At 40.9% G+C, this 23,574-nt stretch overlaps 1 protein-coding gene across 1 annotated transcript; it reads left to right on the top strand.

Annotated features, from left to right (window-relative positions):
- Positions 1 to 16,097: 16,097 nt before the first annotated feature.
- LOC120519944 (box C/D snoRNA protein 1-like) lies at positions 16,098 to 22,899 on the top strand (the record flags this gene model as incomplete). The annotated part of the gene is made up of 4 exons (XM_039742677.1): positions 16,098 to 16,239; positions 17,192 to 17,257; positions 22,570 to 22,676; positions 22,762 to 22,899. Coding segments are annotated over exons 1-4 (388 nt in total), but the record flags the coding sequence as incomplete, so codon positions are not given.
- Positions 22,900 to 23,574: the final 675 nt, after the last annotated feature.

Below are 23,574 nucleotides of genomic sequence, written 5' to 3'. Positions count from 1 at the left end.
AAGTTCAAGATTTTCCACTTTGTCACATGCAAAGTCTAATAAGTTTCTGAAAGCTGTGAAGATCTGCTTGCGACACACTGGCTACTTAGTTTATTTTAAATTTTAAGCGTAGCTTTTGCAGATGTTCTTTGCTATTTACAAGCATTATCAAACGAGTATGAACATTTTATTGCCACAGATGGTTTAAAAATAGATTTAACAAGCAGAACAGACTGCTGACATTACAGCGGTCGACTACCGAGAAGGATCTGTGAAGAACTAAAGTACGCCTTGTAAAGTGACAGAACTGAGCTAACGTCGGGTTGGAGACTTTCTGTGCTTTAATAACTAAGGTTTACAGTTCAGAAACACCAATGCTTCCTGCTGCTAAGGCAACCGTGGCATGGCTTTTTAAACAAGCATTGTCTTTTTGAAAGATCTTTCCCAATTTATTCCTAGGGGGCATTTCTTTTTGATGACACAAGCCCTGCGCCATGTTCTAATGAGCATTTGTTTTGCGGGCGTTTGTTAGTTCCTACGTCATGGGCTCCCCAAGTCATAATTAAGAGAATCAATTCTGCACGCTCACCCCCCACTGAGACCACAACACTCTTTTGTCATCTGTAATTGTCGAGAATCCTCTCTTTGTGAAAAATGAAAGTGGTGGAGCCTGGAAATCAGCCAGATGTCTCCTTGTTCCAGCTGTCGACAGCCCGCCTCTTACTTTCACATTCCTTCTGTAAATTTCCAACGCTCTAAATAAAAGAGTTCAATCCAAGTCTTTCAAACTTCACTGCATATCCTGCAGAAACATTTTGCTTTGAAAGCATTCCTGAATCCAAAAGAATCCACTGAGAGTGACCCTCATGGAGTGTGGAGTCTTGTGATAGTGCAGAGGGGCCCCTTTAATTGGACTTATGTAACCGGGTGAAAATTGAAATCACCTGGCAGGCCTCTTCTGTGACAAGCTCAGCACACACGGAAGATGGCAGGGCCTGCAAGCCCTCTGAAGGGGAGCATGATCATTCCCAAATGGGACTGTGCCGAGAAGCCTGCTTTCCAGATTCCTCCATTCCAGGCAGATATGTCGACTAAGCACATAAACACTTGGAGTGTGAAGTCTCAGTCTCCCCTAGTCCACTCTGAAAGAGCTGGCATGTAAAAAAAAAAATACATAAAAAGGAAACAACGAAAAGAACAAAGGGACCTCCAGTCTCTTGGATTAATGGAAGTCAGATGGCTTTGTTTAATGATAAACAAACAAAAGTTTCCATCTCCTAGAGTGAGATGATACACAGCATTTCAGCAATGGTAGGTCCCTTCTTTGCCTTCTGTCCGTCCATCGTAATGTTCATTTATCCTGATGAGGCCCATGGCCACTCAGACCCAGCCCTGGATAGTGTGCCAGTCCATTGAAGGACAAACTCCAACACAGCTACAGGAAAACCAGAAATTAACAGAACAAGAGGACATCCTGTGGCTGACTAATGGATGACTTGTCCTCATCCTTCATGCTGCTAGGCCTCTACTCCAATGAGGTGACTTGGTATTTTGCTCCATTTTCCCATTAGCCTTTGCATGGAGAGGGGTTTCCTGGCGTCTGTTCTAAATACATTATGCATGAAGTTAAACCCAGAGATAGCTCCACAGTTTTGGCCGTTTTGCTACCCATTTTCTGAATCTCCTTTGTCCATCACAGTATCTTGTGGGTCTGGAGGAGCACACAGGCAATCAATTACTTTAAATATAGTCCCATTAATTGTGCTCAATACAATAGAGTAAACAAGATTAAAATTCAAAATTAAACTAATTTACGCAGAATATCAACACAAGTATAATTAATATAAAAACTGAAAAATACAGTAAAACAAAATAAAAACACAGCTCTCACCGATCATCACCCTCATGATTTTTAAAACCAACAATCAAACGTAGTTCTGCAAATCAAAGCCAGTGACACGGTATTGGCACAGGAATGAGAGAGGTGTTAGGAGCAGGTGCTGATAGGGTATTGCTGCACCCACCACACGATGCACCACCTGGATTGAGACCCGAGTCCAGTGGGTGACACCTCAGCACCACACTGGAACAGTGAGGTTTTTTACAGTGGCTGGGGTGCCAAGTTTTCCCTGCCAGGCCTGTATGCATATTAATGTCTTACTCAGGACAAAGCAATTGCAGGTTATGGCCCTTGCTCAAGGGCCCAGTGGAGTAGAGTCACTTCTAGTGTTTACAGGATTGGAACTCTGGTGTTTAGGGATTCGGAGCAGATCCCTAGCCTCACAGCCACCATTCCGCCATTGGCACAGGGCAAAGCAGAATACAGGAACACAATAAACTGACAGCTAGGGCAGCAGAGGACACTGTGACCATCTCTGCATGCTCCAAAGTAGCTAATATCTGTGTCTGTAAGACTAGCAGGAAGGCAGAAAGTCCTCATTTATGACGCCTAGCATAAAATTCACACTAAAACATGGCATACAGACAAAACTAGAAATGTGTGTACGCTGTAAAAATATTCAGATGCATAAAACTGTCTGTAAGCCAAGTTCCATGCACTTCCACTTTATAAATCCCAACCAACGTTAATTTTAACGCACTACTTGTGAGTAACCAAACAAACCAGGGGATGACTTCTTAGTAAGAGATGTGGTCAGAGAAAGCCAAGGGTCAACAAAAAGAAAGGTAAGTCATGATTTTAGAGTCAAAGGCAAAATGAAAGTCAGGAACCAGAAGACAAACCTAAAGCTAGAGAAAGGAGATGCTGTGCATTCACCTAGGGATGATGTTTGGTAAAGGTACTTCAGTGATGTCTCTGTCGCAACAGTCGAGGTCATAAACAAGATGGTAAATAGAAACGTTTCTGAACAAGGCCAAAATGAAAAATAAATTACAAAAATGTATCCCTCGGGTTGAAAATCATTAAAAAAAAAAAACTTGTAGTATAAGCCCCAAAAATTCAAAATTCATCATTGCTAAAATTCAACACAAGATGGCTGTCATGACTGGTTCGTAGTAAATGCCTCCAGTTCTGGCTCTTTCTGCCCCTTTGATGAAGCTGTTAGCGACAAGACCACCATCTGCACTTCATTTCACTGAGAACCCCTGATCTGACATTGGACTTGAAACTGCTCAGTACATATGATGTCTTCCTACTGCCATTTTGTTTGTGTTTTTTTGATGTTCATGGCAACAAATTCATACCTAGTCACATGGTTCATGACCTGTGACATCATCATTCTCATAGACATATATAGATAGACGCCGCATTCACTGTGTTGCCCAGTCGACACGATACGTCAGCGCATCCGCCATACTGCGAGTGACAAAAGTGCCATCTACATTACTAAACGAAGGTTGTATATATGCACGGATGCCAGAGGCCAGAAGCAAGCCGTGCACAATACAACTGCCGCCCGAACGCGCACACCACCGCAAATACAACCTTCGTTTACTAATGTAGATCTCCAAGCCGGGATCCGCCACCATGGTCACTTCAGCATGCAAATCCGCCATAGTCACCATCTAGGTGGCGCTGAAAGCACACGTGCACAGCGCCTCAGTGCCCCAGAGTCAAACCCAGTGGCTTCCCAGAGTCAGTAGGTGGCGCCCAAACAGCACAACACAACTTGTAAAGTAAACTTGAAGTAAAGCGTGCACGCCAACAAGTTGCCATGGTGACATATTTAAACTTGAGGTAGCAGTGATTACTGACAGTGCCAGCAGTCAGCTACTCCACAGTGCCAGCGGTCAGTGTTCTCCACTCCACAGTGCCAGCAGTCAGTGTGCTCTAATCCACTGTGGCAGCTGTCAGTGTGGCTTATTTGAATCACATTAGGGTAGTTCAGTGTTAAAAGTAATTTCAATTATGATTCCTAACAGCAAACGACTTCTAGCTAACGACACAACCACAGAAAAACAAAAACGAGACCGCATAGATAAAAACAATGAACGAAGGCGTCTACAACGCGCTTCTGAAACACCAGAAGCAAAGGAGTCGCCGTTCCAAAAGGAAAGAGCTCAACGATCAGAAATACAAAAAGAATATAACAATTAAATTTCAATTTTAGTTCTAATCAATTGGTTAATTTTAGTACAAATATATTTATTTAACTAAATAAAAACTTTCCCAGGATGCTCCCACCCTCCATTTTTTTTCATCCCTCCAAAGATTGGAGGGAAAAGAAAGAGATTGCCATTCTTGGATTTGCACTGGTTTAAACTAATACAAGTAGACGTGAAAACCGGGTTTTCTGATGAAAAAACAATAACATTTAAAACAGTATCGTTTACATACAACAGATTTTGGTGAATCGTTTAAATGCAATTATTTACTGTATATCCATTTATACACTGTTAATGGCAATTATCAAATAATAAAAATAATTATTATTAAATAATTCCTCCCGTATAAGTTACATTTCTCGAACTGCCTTCTTCCATCTCCGAAACATTTTTAGACTTCATCCTGTTCTTATGCAACACAGTACTAAAGTTTTGGTTAATGCCCGAGTCACTTCACGTATAGATTATTGTAATGCTATTCTATCTGGCATTCCAAAAACGTATCCATCACTTACAGCTTTTTCAAAATTCTGCTGCAGGATAATAACCTGCTGTTTTAAATCTACTGAACATATCACACCTATTCTCTCTCAACTTCATTGGCTCCCTCTTAACCACAGAATATAATAATAAATACCGCTCTTAACATTTAAAGCCCTCCACAACCTCACTGATCTCCTCCAGACTTACACTCCCTCTCGCTCACTCAGATCCTGTAATTTGAGAGTATTCAGTCTGGCAATATGGTGCAGCCTTAGTTCATGGAAGACAGACACAACTAAAGACATGAGCATGAAATGATGGTTGTCAATTTCAAACTGTGTTTCCTCAATGTGCTCCTTGAGAAAAAACACATCATCTGAACCAATCTCGGCCCGAACAAACTGATTGATCAAAGATACACTGACAGCTTGCCCTAATGTCGACTGTCGGATAACATGCTCACCTACTTTGACCACCTTGACTGCACCCTCAGAAGGAATCATCAAACCTCCTTTGTTTTTTAATGTGAGCAGGTGGTCACTTTGATCATATGATGCCAGTAGAGCATCTGTTACCAAACTAGCACGGTACACATCACAGGACAGCTTTCTCAAAATCCCGTCTAAGGGCTACCTCCCACTGCTTCCTGAGGTGGATTTCTTTGGGAAACCTTCAGAGTTTGAGAAACGTTAACAGCTAACAACAATCCACATAGTTAGTGACTAAATACGTTTAGCCAAAACGTTGTTTGGAAGCTCACTTGCGCACATAAATGCATAGCTTTGCTAGCTTAGCCTGGCGTAGATGAAGTTAAGACTATAAAACGGGATTTTCTAATGGCCAAATATAACCAAAACAATTGTTCAGCCTTACCTATGAAATGTAATCCCCTGGGATCTGGTTTGGAGCGTACAGCGGTTTGTACAATCCCAAGCAGCACATGCATGAGGCATCTTTATCCACTACTTCACTTCACAGCAGTGCCGCTCACAATATGGCGGCGACGTTGACGTACGATGCTGCTGGTCATGCGGTGTCTATGATCATTCTACCCCAAAAAAGATGGTGGCATGCACTCACTCATGTTGAATCTCTGCAAAAAAACAAACCTATAATGTTATATCCTTAAAAAATGTATTAAAATTGTGCTTGTTTTCTGTTTAGATGCAAATTTTCGGTTTAGTGTTTTGGTGCTCAAGAATTTTGGTCTTGCTGCAATATCAAGAACCAGCTCCAAGTTGACAACATCTTTAGGGCCTTAGACTGGCCTTCTTTCAGGTGATCATTGCAGCAGTACATTGGGGCCTTAGGACCAGACACGATCAATGGACTACTTCCCAGTTTTTAAAAGATGTTAAATTAAATATAGTCTAGGAAGCAACAGTCTGAACAGAGCATCAGCTTTTGATTATTGAAGTTAAACTGGACATGGTGGGTAGCCAGGGAGGACAGGAAAGGAAACCGCATCAAGAACAGAATCAATTTAAGATCACCAAATTAAGTCAGAGCCAAAAACTCAATCACCAAGTGAGGATTATAAATATTCTGTAAAGTTGTTCAATGACATTTAATAGAAAGGAAAAGATCAATGCCCTGAAGGGCTGATATCTCATTAGCATGGGAGGGCTGCTCCTCCTGTTTCTTAGACTGAGCTTAAAAGGAGTGTGGAGAGGATTGGATGGGACGGGCAAGTGCTCATCTGACGAGGTAAGGAGGCTGAAGGGAAGATGGCATGTTTAGTTACACCCATGGGTGCAGAAGAGTCTGTTACCTTGCTATTGTATCACTTTGGTTCCTACTCCTGTGCTCCCTTACTTATGTAATTAACTTAATTAAGAAATCACCTTGGTTTGTTTCCTGTATGGCTGCACTGTCATTATTATCTGGGTTTGTGGTCATCTTAGGCATAACCTTTCAGGTCAGGACTGTCTAAGTGTGATGCCAAAGTGATGCACAGCAGGCATTACATCCTTGAACCCGGGGCACTGATAGTCGTGGTCTGTGATGGACTAGAGCAAATGAGGGCACAGAACAACAGAGGTGGTGCTAGTTCTTACTACTTTTATTCCACAGTTTAACGTGCAAATAATGCAATGCAGTCTTTCATTCATAAATAAAGTCAATAAATAATCCACGATAAAATCAGTGTCTTTGTGGAGATAAAAAACCAGCAATAACTAAATTCCTTCCTTACATTGGAATCCAAGAATAAAACTACACAGAATTGGGTTTCTTTTCCTTTCTCTCTTGCCAGTACAGTGCATCTTTCTCCCTCTACTCACCCTTCAGGTCTTGTGGCCGAGACACCAGCAGCTGTGGTCCACGTCTCTGCCTCTCATCCCATACACAACCCTTCAGCATCCATCAGGACACTTGGATCCAAAGGTCCGTTGTCCGGCCACCCGACCCCTGGAGTACTCGATCGCTCCCAACTCCTCCATGGTGCACAGCAGAAGTGACCTGCCACTGAATTGCAGTTCCTTTTATGCCCTCGTGAGGCCCCCTGACTGCTCTGCCTCCACTCCTCCGCACTGGCTCAGGCTCCTTTTGTGTCATGTCTTTGCAGGCACCTTAATAACACTCCATGGAGAATTAAAGAGGAAATTGACTCAAATGATCGCGCCTTCACGTGCAAACACAATTTAGCCAGTCCTCTCGCCCATCACTCTCGGGCCACACAGCATTACTGCTACACGCACCTATGCCCATAGAGCGTACCCACTTCAATGGGACCCCCAATGCACAGCATCACTTTAAGACAGCATTGAAATGCCAAGTGAGGAGGTTCTCATGAATCTACCAGCCCATTGTTTGTGCATAAAGTGAATGTGCTAATCACCTGTAAAAGCAAATAGAATCTTGGCCACAGTGGAGGTTCTCATGTTTCTTGTGTTTTGGAAGGTTAAGCCAAGTCTTCAGCAGCGCACGTGACTTCCAGTAGCCATGTAGACTGTGGGAGTTCCTGAGATGTCTGAACAAAACATCCACTTGTTGAAAATGTTCATGGACCGGCGAAATTGAGCTTATGTGTGTCTGCAGGGAGGGCGTCCCCATCGAAGGGGCATCACATACGCTTATGTTGCAGGCCATTACTCCCTTTATTATGCAACTAAAGCTGATCAGTCCTGCGTCATTAGGCTTGGCACTCTTTTCTTAGTGACCATTGAAATTTCAGAATCTGTTGTTAGGCTCTCCATTTTTCGATTCCCTGTTTAGTGATTAGTCTGCTTCTTTGACTTTCTTCCAGATGGTGACCAGTATTCATACCGATGGATCCGTTTTTACATTGGCTAAGACGTGCCAAGCAGCCAAGAATGTGTCTGATCTGGCTTGCTGCTTTAACCACACAAAGATCTGGGACGTCCATTAGCAGCAGGTGTCTTTAGCTTTCTCTTTTAACCTCGGTGCAGATGCTTTTCGAATTAATTAAAGACAGAAGTGGAATCTTGGAATGCCTTTGCTGCCTTTTAGCTGATGGGAACAGCTTTAGGGGGTCGGAATGAAATATAACCATTGCCTTATGTGCATTTCAAATTTTACAGACTGAAAATTGAAGCCACAATACAGCCAGAAATGGCAATTGTCAAGAAAGCTGAAATCCAAACTGCATAAGCAGGAACACCGGGGATCCCACACTGACCAGTCAATACGGACCAACTCTTCAGGTGGAAACTTGTGGAACAACAGGGCAGTCCATCAGGCTCTTCTGGTTACCTAATGAAGGGTTGGTCTTAAGATCTCATCCATCCTCTCCTTCTGTACTGCCAGATCGTCTCCCTATTAGTGTTGGGTTAATTTAAAAATTCTAACTTCAGTATCAATACCAGCTTTCGGACCCCAATACCAGTACCAAAACAAATAACAGATGACTTCAAACCCCCTATCTTACTCTAACCTTCCTGGTGTGCCATACCATCGCAGCACTATTTCCATCTTGATGTCTGTGAAGTCCTGATCACGTTGAAGCAAGAAAGGGGGGTTTGGTCCACCGGGTAGTTGGAAGTGTATTGTTTTGTTTCATGAAGCCCACAAAAGAGACATTTGTCAAGGGAACGTATGGGCGGAGTGAGAAGAAATCTGACGTTTACTCCCAGAAAACCCTCAAATGTAGGTAGCATACCGTTTTAAAATTTGTGTAGTTCCAAACGTATGCTTATTGTTACATGTACAGAGTAGAATGAGATGTCTCCCACAGACGAATGACAGCACTGCAATATCAACAGTGGGCTGAAAAAGGACAAGGAGTACAGTGGTGTAGGCTAAAGGCAACATTAGGTGATATTTACAATATTAATGACGGCTGTGCCATGTCACTGTACTTGGCTTCTGTGTTACTTGTGGGTAAAAGATGTCCTTGAGTACTGATGGTCCTGCTACCAGAACACAAGAGGGCAAAACGACTGTGCAGGGTGTCTGGCATCTTTAATAACATAATAAATCTTATGTACGTGTACTGAACAGAAGGCAGCTGGGTGTCAATAGAGTTGTGCACCACCTTCACCCAGCTCTGTAAAGTGATGTGGTCCTGAGCTAAGTAGGTGCCACACCAGAATGTAAGGTAGCCAGTGATGGACTCTGTAGTGCATCTGTGGAAGTAGGGAAGCACAGATGGAGATATCCTGGCATTGCTCAGGCATCTTAGGAACTTTGGCTTGACGACAGTCGATATGCATTGTTTAGGGTTATCAGTGCAATGTCCACACATTTACATTGGTTTGTGGACCTGAATAAAATGAAAGTCATCTCAAAATTCCCCTGATAAGTAAAAGATATCAAAAAAATGTGTAGGCCACCTTTTTACATGCATGTGTAACATCCTGAAGTAAAGCTCACAGGTTTGTTTTCAGGGACGCACGTGTGTGCAATACTGAGCCACAGGTATGTATGTGTATGTTAAACTGGAAGCACATACAGTATGCAAAGCAAGGGATCTCCAAAGTGGCAGTGGGCATCTGTTTCAGCAAAGTTCAGAAAACAAACACAGAAAGCCAGGTCTCCTAAGGCTGCCTAGGCCCAGACTTAAATGGCTGGCTTTCAGCCTGCACAGGTCCAGAAAGGGGGCCCAGGCTTTTAAATATCAGTAAGGTTAAACAAGTCAGCTTCCAGGACGACACAACTAAAGTTTCTTAATGAACTGACTACAGGCAAGTTGGGAAAAAGGATAACAGTCGGTTTTATCATGTCTCTGGCTAGAGTTCAGATTGATGTTTTGTCTCGTTTGTTCATTTTTGATGTCTGATGTATGTTATGTGCATTATTCTTTGTTTTTGTATGTAAACTGTCTGTGTTATGTTCCACGCGTTTTGTACGTGGCAGGGCCACCTGCCAGTCACCAACAGTCACTGCCCTCTGCCCTATAAATCAGAAGGGTCTTCCACTGTTCCTGGTGGTTCATTAGGATTTCACTCTGGTGTTGGTGAGTTCTTGTGCCTTTGTCTGTGCTTTCTGTGAATTACTGGATTTGCTCTGTTTTTGACACTGCCTTGGATTTCTGTTTTTGGACTTGTTCGCCTTGGATTGCCCTTGCTGGCAACTCCTCTTTGTGTAGTGTGCTCAATGGCGCTTCATGTATTTACAAATAAACCTTTTTAATTTAATAAAAATTCAGTGCTTGCCCTTATTACTAGCTGGGGTTTGACGGTAATAGCCCGCCATGGATATACTGGAAGTGATTTTTAGTCCTATTGAGACTTGCATGCTTTCGGACTGCAAGTTCTACAAAGAAACAAATCTTATGGAACTCAAACCAAAAACAGTATCTTTAAACAGAACAGGGGGACAAAACTAGGACACCCTCACAAAAGGAACAAACAGAAATGAAAATCAGAGGTAACACAAACCCAGCCAATCCCAAAAATGCTGTAAGAACTTCCACGTCACCTTATATTGAAGCTAGGACCTGTAGCCCAGCAGCATGATTGGGTGGCACCATCTCTGTAGGCTCCTCTTAAAAGAGACCGAGCAGATCACATATTAAATTACTACATACTGCATATTATCAGTATAATACAAAATTGGCAAATAATTAATAAACACAATAAAAATCATAATCTATACTAATAAAAGGCAAAGCCCTCACTCACTCACTCACTCACTCACTCATCACTAATTCTCCAAGTTCCCGTGTAGGTAGAAGGCTCAAATTTGGCAGGCTCATTCCTTACAGCTTACTTACAAAAGTTAAGCAGGTTTCATTTCGAAATTCTACACGTAACGGTCATAATGGTCGATAACGGTCGACAACGTCCGCCATGTTGAACTTTCTTATTTATGGCCCCATCTTCACGAAATTTGGTAGGCGGCTTCCCTGCGCTAACCAAAACCGATGTACGTACTTATTTCGGTGGTATGACGCCATTGTCAGCCGCCATATTGAATTTTCCACACGTCACTAATTCTCCAACTTCCCGTGTAGGTAGAAGGCTGAAATTTGGCAGGCCCATTCCTTACAGCTTACTTACAAAAGTTAAGCAGGTTTCATTTCAAAATTCTACGCGTAACGGTCATAACGGTCAACAACGTCCGCCATATTGAACTTTCTTATTCATGGCCCCATCTTCACGAAATTTGGTAGGCGGCTTCCCTGCGCTAACCAAAACCGATGTACGTACTTATTTCGGTGGTATGACGCCATTGTCGGCCGCCATATTGAATTTTCTAAACGTCACTAATTCTCCAACTGCCCGTTTAGGTAGAAGGCTGAAATTTGGCAGGCCCATTCCTTACAGCTTACTTACAAAAGTTAAGCAGGTTTCATTTCGAAATTCTACACGTAATGGTCATAACGGTCAACAACGTCCGCCATGTTGAACTTTCTTATTTATGGCCCCATCTTCTCAAAATTTGGTAGGCGGCTTCCCTCCACTAACTGAAACCAATGTACGTACTTATTTCGGTAGTATGATGCCACTGTCGGCCGCCATATTGAACTTTTCAACAGTCTGTTACTTATGGGCCCATCTTCAAGAAATTCTATAGATCAAAGAACTGTCACTTACTGAGTGGTTTCCATGCCCGGAGATGACACCTACCTTTTCCATTCTCTTTGTTACATATTGCACGGCCATATCAGGCTCACTCTTGATATCCGGAGGAACATTGTGTCTTATGTATTGAATGACTGGGACAGGTTCAAGGTGTGGACTGAATACGGTACAGGAGATAATTATACTACACAGGAGCACTATAAGAGTGAAATGCTTAAGCCCTTCACCTATGGTTCTGCATGTGAGTTGATGGCTGCCGCTGAATTGTTCGGTTGTCGCTTTCAAGTGTACCGAAATGGCCAAATATTTGACACTTTTCGACAACCGCCAATGCCTCTTAAACATCTTAGATTCACAGGTGACGATTTCAGTAGTGAACACTTTGATGTTTATGAATGTTTAAACTCTCAAAAGCTGGATGTGATTTTATCGATGAAACCGGTTGTGTGCTTACAACGCTTGACAGATGCCAAATGTCACTTCAACACAACAAATCCTGCAAATACTGTCGTAATTGAAACAAACCATGAAACTCAAACCGATTATGACAGCAGCAATCCAAGTGTGAGATTTGAGACAAGATTACTGTTCACATGGCCAACTGTAAGTTACATGCTCAAGAGTAAGCTCAGCGCACAGCTTGGTCATGTTACAACCGGAGGGCCGAACTGACAACATGGTATACAAAGAGATCCTTAACAAATAATTATTGGCATATTGTCCCACAGTTTAAAAAGGTTTAATTTTCTTCTTAATAAAAATTTGAATGCAGTACTTCACCGCTGCGAAGCGCGGGTATTTTGCTAGTATTACATAAATACAACAATGACAAAACCAAAACAGAATTCATAACAAAACATCTCTATATATAATCGTCATTTGGATCTTGATCTTTGTTTGTCTGCGAATGAATTAGAAGAAGAAGCACTAGATGGCAGTAGAGAGACAGCTAAAACATAGGCATTGCATTAAGAATCTCCTCCAGGCTTATACTACTGAAGACTGTAGTACGCCAGTCACTCCTCAAAACACAGACATTTAAACTAAACAAATTGTTGTGCTTTAAATTAACTTAAGAGATCTTCATTTAGATCTTGATCTTTGTTTGTCCGCGAATTCCATGCATGCGTAGACCACCTTCCAGTTTAGTACGTTGTTGTTACTCACAGATGTCAACAATGTGCCAGAATAACGAAAGGGGTGGTGGACAGTGTTACGTTGGTTAGCCCCTGAGGCCTGGTTAGAGAATGAGATTGCCGAAGATAAAAGGTACGTGCCTACGTGACATATGAATGAAAGAAAGACAGTGGGTAAAATGAATGACAACGTAACCGCACGTTATGGAAATTATTATTGTTACGTTGTAGCCGGCGAGGGCTGCACGTCTCACAGTTGTACTGTGGCTTGCTCACATGTCAGTGAAGTGATTCCTATTTATGCTTTAAAGAGCCTTAATACCTATGTGTCCCCCACAAAGCAACCTGTGAGATTAGAGAAAGGTTGAGAAGAGATCATGAGAGGAAACGATAACGTCGTGAAAACGAGACAGACTGTGAACGGACAGAAGCAGAAATGCTCCCACACCACCACATAATTACGATTCGGACAGTGATTCAGAGTAGGCCATTCCTATCGAATCAATATCCAAGGGTTTTCTTTTGTAATTTTGTTTTCCTTATAAAAACTCATAATGCTGTGCGACGAAGGGCCCAGTTCATGACTGGAAGCCGTGTTTAAACAGGGAGCCCTTCACAGACAACTTTAACACGCGCAACGTAGTTGGGCGCACATGGCTAGTGAAAAATAATACTTGAAAATTACAAAGACTAAACAAGCAAAGGACTTCCATAAATCAGGGAAGGCGCCCTGGCTGAAACATAACAAACATAACACAATTCTGTCAGAGCTAATTAATATAAATCAGAGTCACAGGAGGCCAGAGCCTGTCATGGCAGCACTGAGTACAAGGGAGGCCTACCATGTTCATGGAATAACCATCAGCAATCCTGCAATGAAAACTTCAGGTTCACAAAATAGATGGATGGATGTTCTTACAGTCTTGATGTCCATGGCTCTGTCTTTTCCAGTTGATCCAGAAAAATGTTCAGAAAGAGACAAATGTCTAAAGCCAAACTGGCAGCAAAATGTGTGTGTTATAAATGGAGATCTCATGAATCTTCTGTCTCTGCAGTGTATAGTTCAAATATGGCATTACTTCTTCAAAGAATTAAAAAAGCAAAGGGCTAATCCTCTAGAGATACATGCCCACTCAAATTGTATTAAATAGTCCTGTGTGGCCTTTAGTAGATAAAGATCTTCTAAGGTGTTTCTACGAACACCTCACTCTTACAATAGGACCTGTCAATAAGCACTCATCTAGTGAGGCCCCTTCAGCAGACATCTTCTCCCAATCAGATTCTTCTGTCCCAGTGTGACATGTCAGGCAGGATAATGAGCACAGTCAGTGTTGATTGGTAAAAACAGTCAAATATGTTCTTCAGACAAGGAAGTGGTCCACGCTGCTTTCTCAAAGATCTACTGTCCTACGTTCAATGTATGTGCCTGGTCACTGTCTGTGTGTAATCTGCATGTTCAACATCCAACATCTCCAAAGACCTGCATGTTAGGATACCTTCCAAAGTGGCCCAATGTTTGAGTGGGCCCAGTGATGGACTGGCATTCTGTCCAAGGTTGTTTCCAGGACAAAATATAGTCCAATGCATCCTTGAATTGGCTTAAGCAGTTTTGAAAATATTATCATTTTTCTACAAATAATCAATTTGTTTGTCATTTTAATATTTTTGATCATAATATTTTATTAAACTTGAACATAATCCTGGTTTGATTTGTCCTGAATTCATAATTAACATCAAAAAAGGTTGTAGAGAAAAGCCAAGCAAAATACAACCTTTTACTGGCTAACTAAAAAGATTACAATATGCAAGCTTTCAAGGCAACTCAGGCCCCTTCTTCAGGCAAGATATAATTCTACATTCATAATGGCTAACACGGTACAACACCCTAGTACATCAAAAAAGATTACATTTCAGTTAGGGTGTTTGGACTTTGGATACCCACTGTATATTCCTGCACAGATACATACACACACATATAAAGTATAAAAGGGCTGTGCTGATGTTACTACTGTTTAGGGCACTGCCCTGATTTTGATGTTGAGTTTCTGGTTATTGCTTATTATTTATCGCTGGTGTTGGACAGACAGCTGTAAGGATCAGGTGAAAGGTCATGTGGGCCAAGAATGTTCAGCCTATGGCCTGGTGATAAACTTTAGAAGAGAGCAATAAATGGGTTATCAATGCTCCCATTTGTCATTGCTTTACAGCAGCTCGAGAGGGTTAGATCTGATAGGAGATGCGACCTCTGCTGCTCTCTGTTTGTGTCTGAATTGCCTTGCTTGTGTAGGAATGACATGATGATCGAGGTGGATTCTCTTTTCAGTGGTTGGGCAGACATTATTCAAGTGTTTTGATTTGTTCAGTGCCTACTCATGTGAGTGTCTTCAGTAATATGGAAGCAGAAAGTGATACAAGGAAACACTCTGGAGGATGGGCAGGGGTGTTTTAGTTAAAGAGGGGAAACAAGGAGGTGACATCAGTTGTGAAATGGACAGGGATTAGAAAGTTTTGCTTTTGTGAGGTACGATTATGGGAACACACCAATGGGTTGTGTAAGTCACTACTCTTTACATATAGTAATGGACAGGAGAAAACAAAACTTGGTAATAATTAGATGTGAACAAAGTGGTCGGAACACAGTGCCCAGAGAATGACAACATGTTGCATGTTGATTCATTTGTGAAGTACAATTTCACTGTACTCTGGTCTGTACATGTGACAACATTCACCCCAACAACCAAAGAGCTTAGTGCTGGCAGTTATCTGGAATCAAGGAAGAACAAAATGTGGTGTGTGTATGGTACCTGAAGCAGTGCAGTATTTACCAATGGTCTGATGAAAGGCTGTTTAATAATTGGTGCTGGAGGTTTTTTAGAGTGAAAGATTTTTACAAGTGGTGGCAGACTGGTGACATCTAAGTGACAGCCCACACTGACAGGCTTCAGAGGATACTGTCCTCAGCCTTTGGCTGTAGTTGAATATGCACTCCAAGTTACGTCTCTTACCCTGGGCTGCTTACTTAGACCTCAAAGTGGCTATAGGAGGACCAACACTGATCATTAATTTCATACAAGTTCCTTCCACACTGGAGGACCAACACTGATCATTAATTTCATACAAGTTCCTTCCACACTGGAATGGGTCCCATGTGCACCTTGGAAATCACTTATGATAACACGTTTAAATTTCCTTGTGTATCTTGCTGAGAAGTATATTGGCTACAGCACAGTACATTCAGCTAAAGTGACTGCGTAATGGTTTTCATGTACACTTTGTCACCGAGGTGTTGGTGACTGGTCTTTTAGAATTACTGTACACAACGAGCTCACCGAACGCCGCGCAGTTCTCGACCTCTCTCTACACATGACGCTCAGCATCCGCGGCAGCCGCTTCAGACGTAAATTGTCGCGTGACGAGGACGCGCGCGCGCGCACGCGCTGTCGTAACGCACGAGTAAATCGAACTGCGGCAGCTCTTCCACGTGAGTTTATCAAGAGTCAGTCAGTTGTGGTAATGGATAAACTAACAGATCAATCGAATGTTACTGAGGAAAAAGCTAAAGCAGTGAAAAGAAAAGTGTCGTTAATAGTGTAAGTAGATGTCTTGTTTCGTATTTCGCCGACGCTATGTTGTTTGACATTTTTTCTTTATAGGAGTGTGATTTGCAATAAGGTTTTTGTACATTTACACGATGCTTCTTTCGTCAGGGTGAGTAGTTCGAAAACATCAGTAAGGCAGGTATGTAATCACTAACAGCTCTGTCTATTCTGCTAAAATAGTCCCACTTCCTTACTCCCGTTGCATTGTAAACTTAATATTAATTAAAAATAACACATGCAGTCATAAAGATCACGTTATTGGATAACTCTTCGTCTTTCTTTAAAAGTGAATGTGACATGTTTAGTTTCAATTCTGGATTTGCTGGAGACCGTAACCTGTAGTGCAACTGTAAACCTGTCACTTTTTCTACTGTCGTTATACCATTTTAATTGAAAAATGCAGTGATTGCCTGGAGTTTTGCCTTTTAATTTTATCTGGAAACGCAGCGATTTGTGACTGTTTTTAAATTGGATACTTTTGAGTGTTTTTTGTCTCTTACATATGCATAACCTGTCTAACCCAGTTCAGGATCGGGGAGAGTCCGAGACAACCCCGGTAGCCCTGGCAAAGATAATGGTGGGTGCTAGTCCATAGCAGGCTCACACACACACGCACACACACACACACACACACACACAAAGAGCAATCTGGACATGACAGTTAGAGTCTCGGGTGTTGCTGGATGATGGACACCCACCTGTGCAGAACACGTAAACTCTACATTGACAAGCACAACCTTAACACATCTGTAATAAAGTTACATTAGTAAAACATAAATTTCGGTTTCATGGTTGACTACATTACTGGTGACATATACAACGTTAACGTTTTAAAAAGTGGCCACTATGCAATATTAGTTGTGCATGTTACGCCACATTTATTCTAATTGCCTTGGTTCTTTATTGACTGTTACTTATGATATACTTTTCTTTTAATTTATAGCTGTGAATCCTGTGGATCAGAAGAAGCAAAATATAGGTGTCCAGGGTGCCTTACACATTCGTGCAGGTGAGAATGTATTGCTCATTATATTCATGAACAATCTAGTACTAAAACCTTTATAATATTCAAATTAAGTTTGAACTTTGTTTTGTCACTGCTTACGTCTTTTCATATTTTCTACTTTGGTTTATGTTACCATCCTTTATTCTTTTGTAAATGTATCAACATGCAGTGTTAGTTTTGTTCCTGAGCTAAAAAAAAAATCAAAATACATACTCTCTTATTATCCCCTCCCTTAAGTTAACATCCGTACTCGAACGTTCTATTGTTGTACTGCTGTTTTTGCAGTAGCTTGTGATGCATATCTCCGTGTATAAAGTGCATAGGGTTGTCTGTATGTTACTTAAAAAAATCATGCTCCTCTGGCCTTTGAAGAGTGATCTTGATGTCAGTCGATGGCTCGTACCTCGACATGCGCAGTGCGACACATATATTCGACATGTAGCGCGTGGCCGCCCTGAAATTCTGCTTTGACTCTTTCTTAGAGCAGGCACAGATAAGGCTGTGCAACTTCACCGACAAGGAAACGTGGGGATCCTCACTGCTTACAGAAAAAGCTTTGACATCTTTTCACAGCCACCACAGAGGCGGCCACATGCATTGGATGACAGAAAAGCAGAGCAGTACACACCATGCAACATAATAGCCAACACGAACACAACAGACAGGCAATCACGCCACGTGTCGGGCATTAAAACGGCCACAGCTTGGACATTTTACTATAACTTTGATGTGGTGACCAGGGGTACTGCATTTTATGAGAATTGCACGGATCACTTGTGGTGACCTGCATTGACCAGGTTCATGGGATTTATAGCAGACATAAGTCTGACACTCCCAAATCAAAACAAAGTTCTGGACAGTGTTAGCTGGCAGTCCTGAAAACATAACGTGAGTTGCTATGTCTCGTGACGCTCTGTGAAGCCTCGGAACTTCCACCCACATACAAACGTTAATGTTTCTTGGATGAACACTTAAACGTGGATCTCCTATGTGCTCACGATGGAATAGTACTTTTTCAGTGGCAAAACAAAATGATGTGCTGCCAAAATGGAGCACTACTGCTTGCTCCTTTGCCTAAACTGTATGAATATATACTGTGACTGTAGATGGCTCTATACCAGCACTTACCCGACACAGACAGACAGGGAGGCACACTACTAAAATAAAGTGCTTTTATTTTTTTCTTCACTTGTGTGGAACGTCTTTCCCGTCCCCACAAGCCCACAACACAGTCCAAAGAACAACACTCCTCTCAATACTTTCCTTTCTTCACCCTCCATCTTCACCACTCCTCTTCCAGCAAGCTTAGTCGCTCTCCTCCTGACTCTGGCTCCCAGTGGTGGCTGCTGGCTCCTTTTATAGCCGACCCGGAAGTGCTCCAGGTGTTTGATGACCTATTTCCGGCTGTGTTTCTGGGTGTGACTGAAGAATCGCCCACACGGGCTCAGGAACAACTCCGGGATTCTGAGGCGGGACTGCCATCTAGTGTCCTGGGGGAGGTACTGTTCTGACCAGGCTTGCTCCCCCGGTCCATACAGTGAAGAGGCGTCCCAGTCGGATAAGGACCCAGGCCATCTGTGACAATACGTAAATGCTGGTACTCTCTGATAAGAAAGGATTGGCGGCTTGGAACACCCTAGAATATGGTGCCTTTGTGTTCAAAATTCATAATCCAGTTTATCATTATATTGGTGGACTTCACTCCTTTCAAATCCCTTTTATTTGAGGACCGATGTTCCACCGGCGTGTTTTAAATCTATAAGATCGCTCAAAAACATTAGCTGCTGATTCCCGTGGGATCACAATATTTAGACACTCATTTCATTTCTAGTGCCACCATTTAATAGACCTGCTGCTACATCCAAGTTAGACACATTGGTAAAAGTAACCTGCCCAATGTTCTACACCTTCCTTGTGTTGTGCAGGCTATACTGTCTACTGACCGTGAAGACATAAGTACAGTCTTGCTTAGAGTTTTATGCTTGTTTGCTTAGCATTGTGAATGGCTGCTCAGTGCATGGTTCTGTGTGTGTATATATATATATATATATATATATATATAAAAATACCTGAATGATCATTGTAAGAAAGTCTGCAAACTTTGTAAAGATGCAGCACTAACAGGACTGAGCAATCTACAAGCATTCACTGTCTGTGCTATAGTACGTTTGAAAAGTTGCACAAGTTTGCTGTAAACTTGCGCAACAACATTATTTATGACTGTACAATAAAGGCTGAAGGGCTACATGCACATTAATAAGTTGGTTGCCTCTTTTTACTTCTAACAAAAAAGCAGAATCGTCAGAGAGCAATCCTGAATGAGCAAAAGAGGTTCAAGCCTTCTTTGCTTCACATAAGTTAAGTTTTTCTAGTAAGTTAATCTTCTGTCATAAATTAACCAACTGTACCAAAAAGGAACCTTCAATAAAACTTTCTTACTGACAGATGCTGCACTCCCTTTCTCCCAGCCCTGCTGAAGTTGGTCTCCACAGAAGTATGCTCCATTCTCTACAACTCTGCCTGTTCATTTTTAAGACTAAGCGTATGAGATGCTGCTGTCTTGTGCACCCCGGCCATGAAGACTGCTTAGATGTACATTTGACTGTAACTTTACAGCTAATTGCAATCAATGATGCAGATACTTTAATCTATGGAAGGACAAGCCCTTTTGTCTGTTTTTTTTTACATCAGTATGCCAAGAAATGATGCTTGGCTACCTGTGATTTGTTTTCAAAGGAGTAATTCTCATTGGTCATATTGTGTATTAAAATTAAATAAGCATTCCTACTGTAGCTATTTTTAGTAGCTTTTGATACAGATCTCTACTTTGGTATTATGTATGGGAGCTTGTATCCAAGTTTGATTTCTTCATTCCTACATATCCAGTTTCATTTGAAAATGATAGCTTACTGCATTTTCTCTCTTAGTTTAAATTATGTTTGAATTTTCAAACTGCTTTTCATTTTTTTCATAAGAGTGAAAAGTTGAAAAAGGTTTGTCATAAAATCGTCACTTAAGAAGGAAAAAAAAATGACCCACTAATGGGTTTGGTGCAGCACATACTTAGAGTGGAAGTACTGGGAGTCTTGCATTGATAAGGTTGCATTGTCATAGTCGACAAAGACTTGCAGAGTTCTCTAAAAGAAATGGTGACAGTCATAGAGGCGATTGCAAAGAACGTCTTTAACTACTGATTTTAAAATTGGAATCCATTTACTGCATCCAGATGTTGCAAGTAGAAATTGTTGAGTGTGTTTACACAAGTAACCTATTTTATTTTGAACTTTAAAATTTAATCGATTACAGTATTCTAAATATACTATTTTGGAATAAAGACTGCTACTGCTAGATACATTTTTTTTTTCTCTGTGAATTTCCCCTTGGGATTAATAAAGTATCTATCTCTCTATCTATCTAGCTTGTCTGTCCGTCCCTTTCTCTGATCCCTCCAAGCAACTTGATTGGCCAGTTTTGCTTTGGTTGCTCATTAAAGCACAGTCGAGATAGGAATCGCCATGCAGCAGAGTTTGAGAAAAGGTGTAGGAAGTGCATAGAGAGTCCCCTTCAAACACAGTATTTACAGGAATACAAATTGTTTTTTGCAGTGGATAATGGGGGGTCCATCTACCATTAGTGTGGTCAAAAAGCAGACAGGAGATGAGCAACATGCCTCAAGATGACAGAGTCTGAGAAGCACATGATCAAGAGAGGAAGTGCTGCTCAAAACCGGTTGAGACATGCGAGGATACTGAAGAAAGGCTTAGTACGAACACTGATGGTGCACATGTTACAAAAGATATCATTTGAAAATGGATTCCTTTACTAGTGATGTAGCTAGTCAGATCATAAATAACATTCTCAAATGGATTTGATCCCTTTCAGAATCTCAGGGGGCTGGTGCCTTGACTCTGGAGTGAATCCAGGGCCTACAAGCACACACACCCACAGCTACACAGGGCCAGTATGGAAACGCCTATTTACCTTGTCTGTACATCTTTGAGGATGTGAGTAGGAATCTATAAAACCCACATTGACATTGGTGAACTCTCACGCTACACACCGACAACAAAAGCGGTGAGGCAGCTGTGCTAACCAGTGCCACCATGTTGCCCAAGATGAGAAATATCTTCTGAAACTTTATTGGAAAGACAAGAATGCAAAATATCACGTACGAACCAAACCCAATTTGCTATTACAAAAGAAACAACAAAAATTAACAGGTGATTTTTGTGTTCAATAAACCTTTTGACAAATAATGGCATACAATATCAAAAAGTAGAAGTGTTGGTCTGTCTATGTGTAGTTATGCTCGATAATAATAAAAATCTTGTATGAGTATTTTTAAGTAAAACTGTGAAGAAATACAAATGGTGGACTGATCTGAGTGTGCAGAAGGAATTCTTTTCAGTAGTGATATACTGAATAACAGAGGTCAGTGAATGCGTATAGCTTGATTTCTAAATAAAGTGCTGGGAGTAATGTGCATGCTTTAACACAAATTTTAACTAGATCTAATATCTCCTCTTTGTAAAACAGCCAAATTATCTTGTAGTTGGCTTCATAAGGCAGATTTTCTTCATTGTTTCAGCATGTTATGCAAAAACATGCTAATAATGAAGTATCATGGAGTACAATCTGCGACTTGCCTAGATAAGCACACGTGGTTTTATAGTATGGTGCCTCAGACTGTTCAGCATGGTGTAAAGGTGTCTTTATTGAAGCTTGCCAAAACTAGTTATGAGATTTAATTTAGTGTGATAGTAAGCAGGAAATTTTACAAAAGAAAGGTTTACAGCTGGTCTGCTTTGGAGCACTTGCAAGGAGGAAAAAAAATAATAAGGCTAACATTTCAATTACTGGTCTTTGGTGTGTAAATTGTGAAATTGTTGCTGACATTATTTAATGAGCTGTATTTCCAAAAATGATAACACTGTAAACTTTCAATTCTTTTTAATATGTGTGTTTAAAAGAGTATTTTCTTCTTGTGCAGCATTAATGTCAAAATTATTAAGTCTTTTTAATCTTTTCTCTTTTTTAAGCAGACTTTATTTCCAATGCTGTTTTGTCTTTACAGTTCTCCACAGCAAATCTGAGGTGTTCTGTTAATACTTTCTATGTATCCTCTTATTTCCATATATACACTTTAAAGAGTTGCTTTTAACACTGTTAAGATGTAATTTAATGATTCTGTCCCTGTGTTCATTTCCTTTTGGTTAATGTTTGCTGGTATATACAGTATATCCATATCCTTGGGGGAAGAATTCTAGTTGTTTTTGTTATTGCTTCACTAGCCTTTATTTTGTTTCATTTTATAGTTTACCTTGTGTGAAAAGACACAAATTGGAAGTGGGCTGCAATGGCATGCGTGACAGAGTTGCATTTGTTCCTCTTGGAAAATTCAATGAAATGAACCTTCTAAGTGGTAAGACAACATTAATTATGAACTTGTAAGCAGGCAGAAAGTCTGCTAGTGCTGAATCAATATGATCAACATCTTGTTTGTTTAGATTACAGATTTCTGGAGGATGTTGGAAGACAAACAGACGGTGCAAATAGAGATGATCTTATCAGAAAATTCACATCAAACAAATATGTAAGCTGCTTTTCTGATAATAATCCTGGAGAGGCTGTTTTAATATTTTGTTGTTTGTCTTTTTAATGCTATCCGTGAGAAATATCCTTTGTACATTCATTGCCTTTCTAACAACTATTGCATGAAGGGATGAGGCAGGTTGAGGAGCAAGACATGATTTGTAAAGTAATATACAGTACTCTTTGTTTTCCATCATGGAAAAAATGTGCTACAGAACATCATAAAAGGGCATGTTGAATTCCTTATTGTGTTTGGAAAGGAGACGCATTACATAAAATTTGAAACATGCTCTCTTTTCTTGTGTTTCTGAAACAATATGATGAATTGAACCACTGAGACATGGCGTTATTCATAGTATAGTGAGTCTTTTTAACAAAAGCACCTTGAGAATAGTTTCCTTACGGAATAAATGAAACTTTTATTCTTCCGCATACCCACATCTTAAGATAAGATTAAACACTTTTTAAATTAAAAGATGCACAAAAATGTCAGGATTTGAATGCATTTTTTATTGTAGATGCAGTTAATGTATTTAATCATTGACTATTTCCTTTCTATCTTGGGTATCATTGTGTAATACTTACAATGTTTAGTTTAAAAATTAGTGATGTGTATAGAGAGTAAATAAAGTTAGGTAATTAGAAAAACTAAGAGCAACTCCAAACACAACAACCCCACCTCTACTGAAAAGCTAACTTTTTAAAAAAGCTTTGTGGTCTAACATGGG

The sequence above is a fragment of the Polypterus senegalus genome, unplaced genomic scaffold (assembly GCF_016835505.1).
Source record: "Polypterus senegalus isolate Bchr_013 unplaced genomic scaffold, ASM1683550v1 scaffold_2896, whole genome shotgun sequence".
Taxonomy (NCBI): Eukaryota; Metazoa; Chordata; class Cladistia; order Polypteriformes; family Polypteridae; genus Polypterus; species Polypterus senegalus.
The sequence above is the reverse complement of the archived record's forward strand: the minus strand, read 5'-3'. Positions and strand labels throughout refer to the sequence as shown.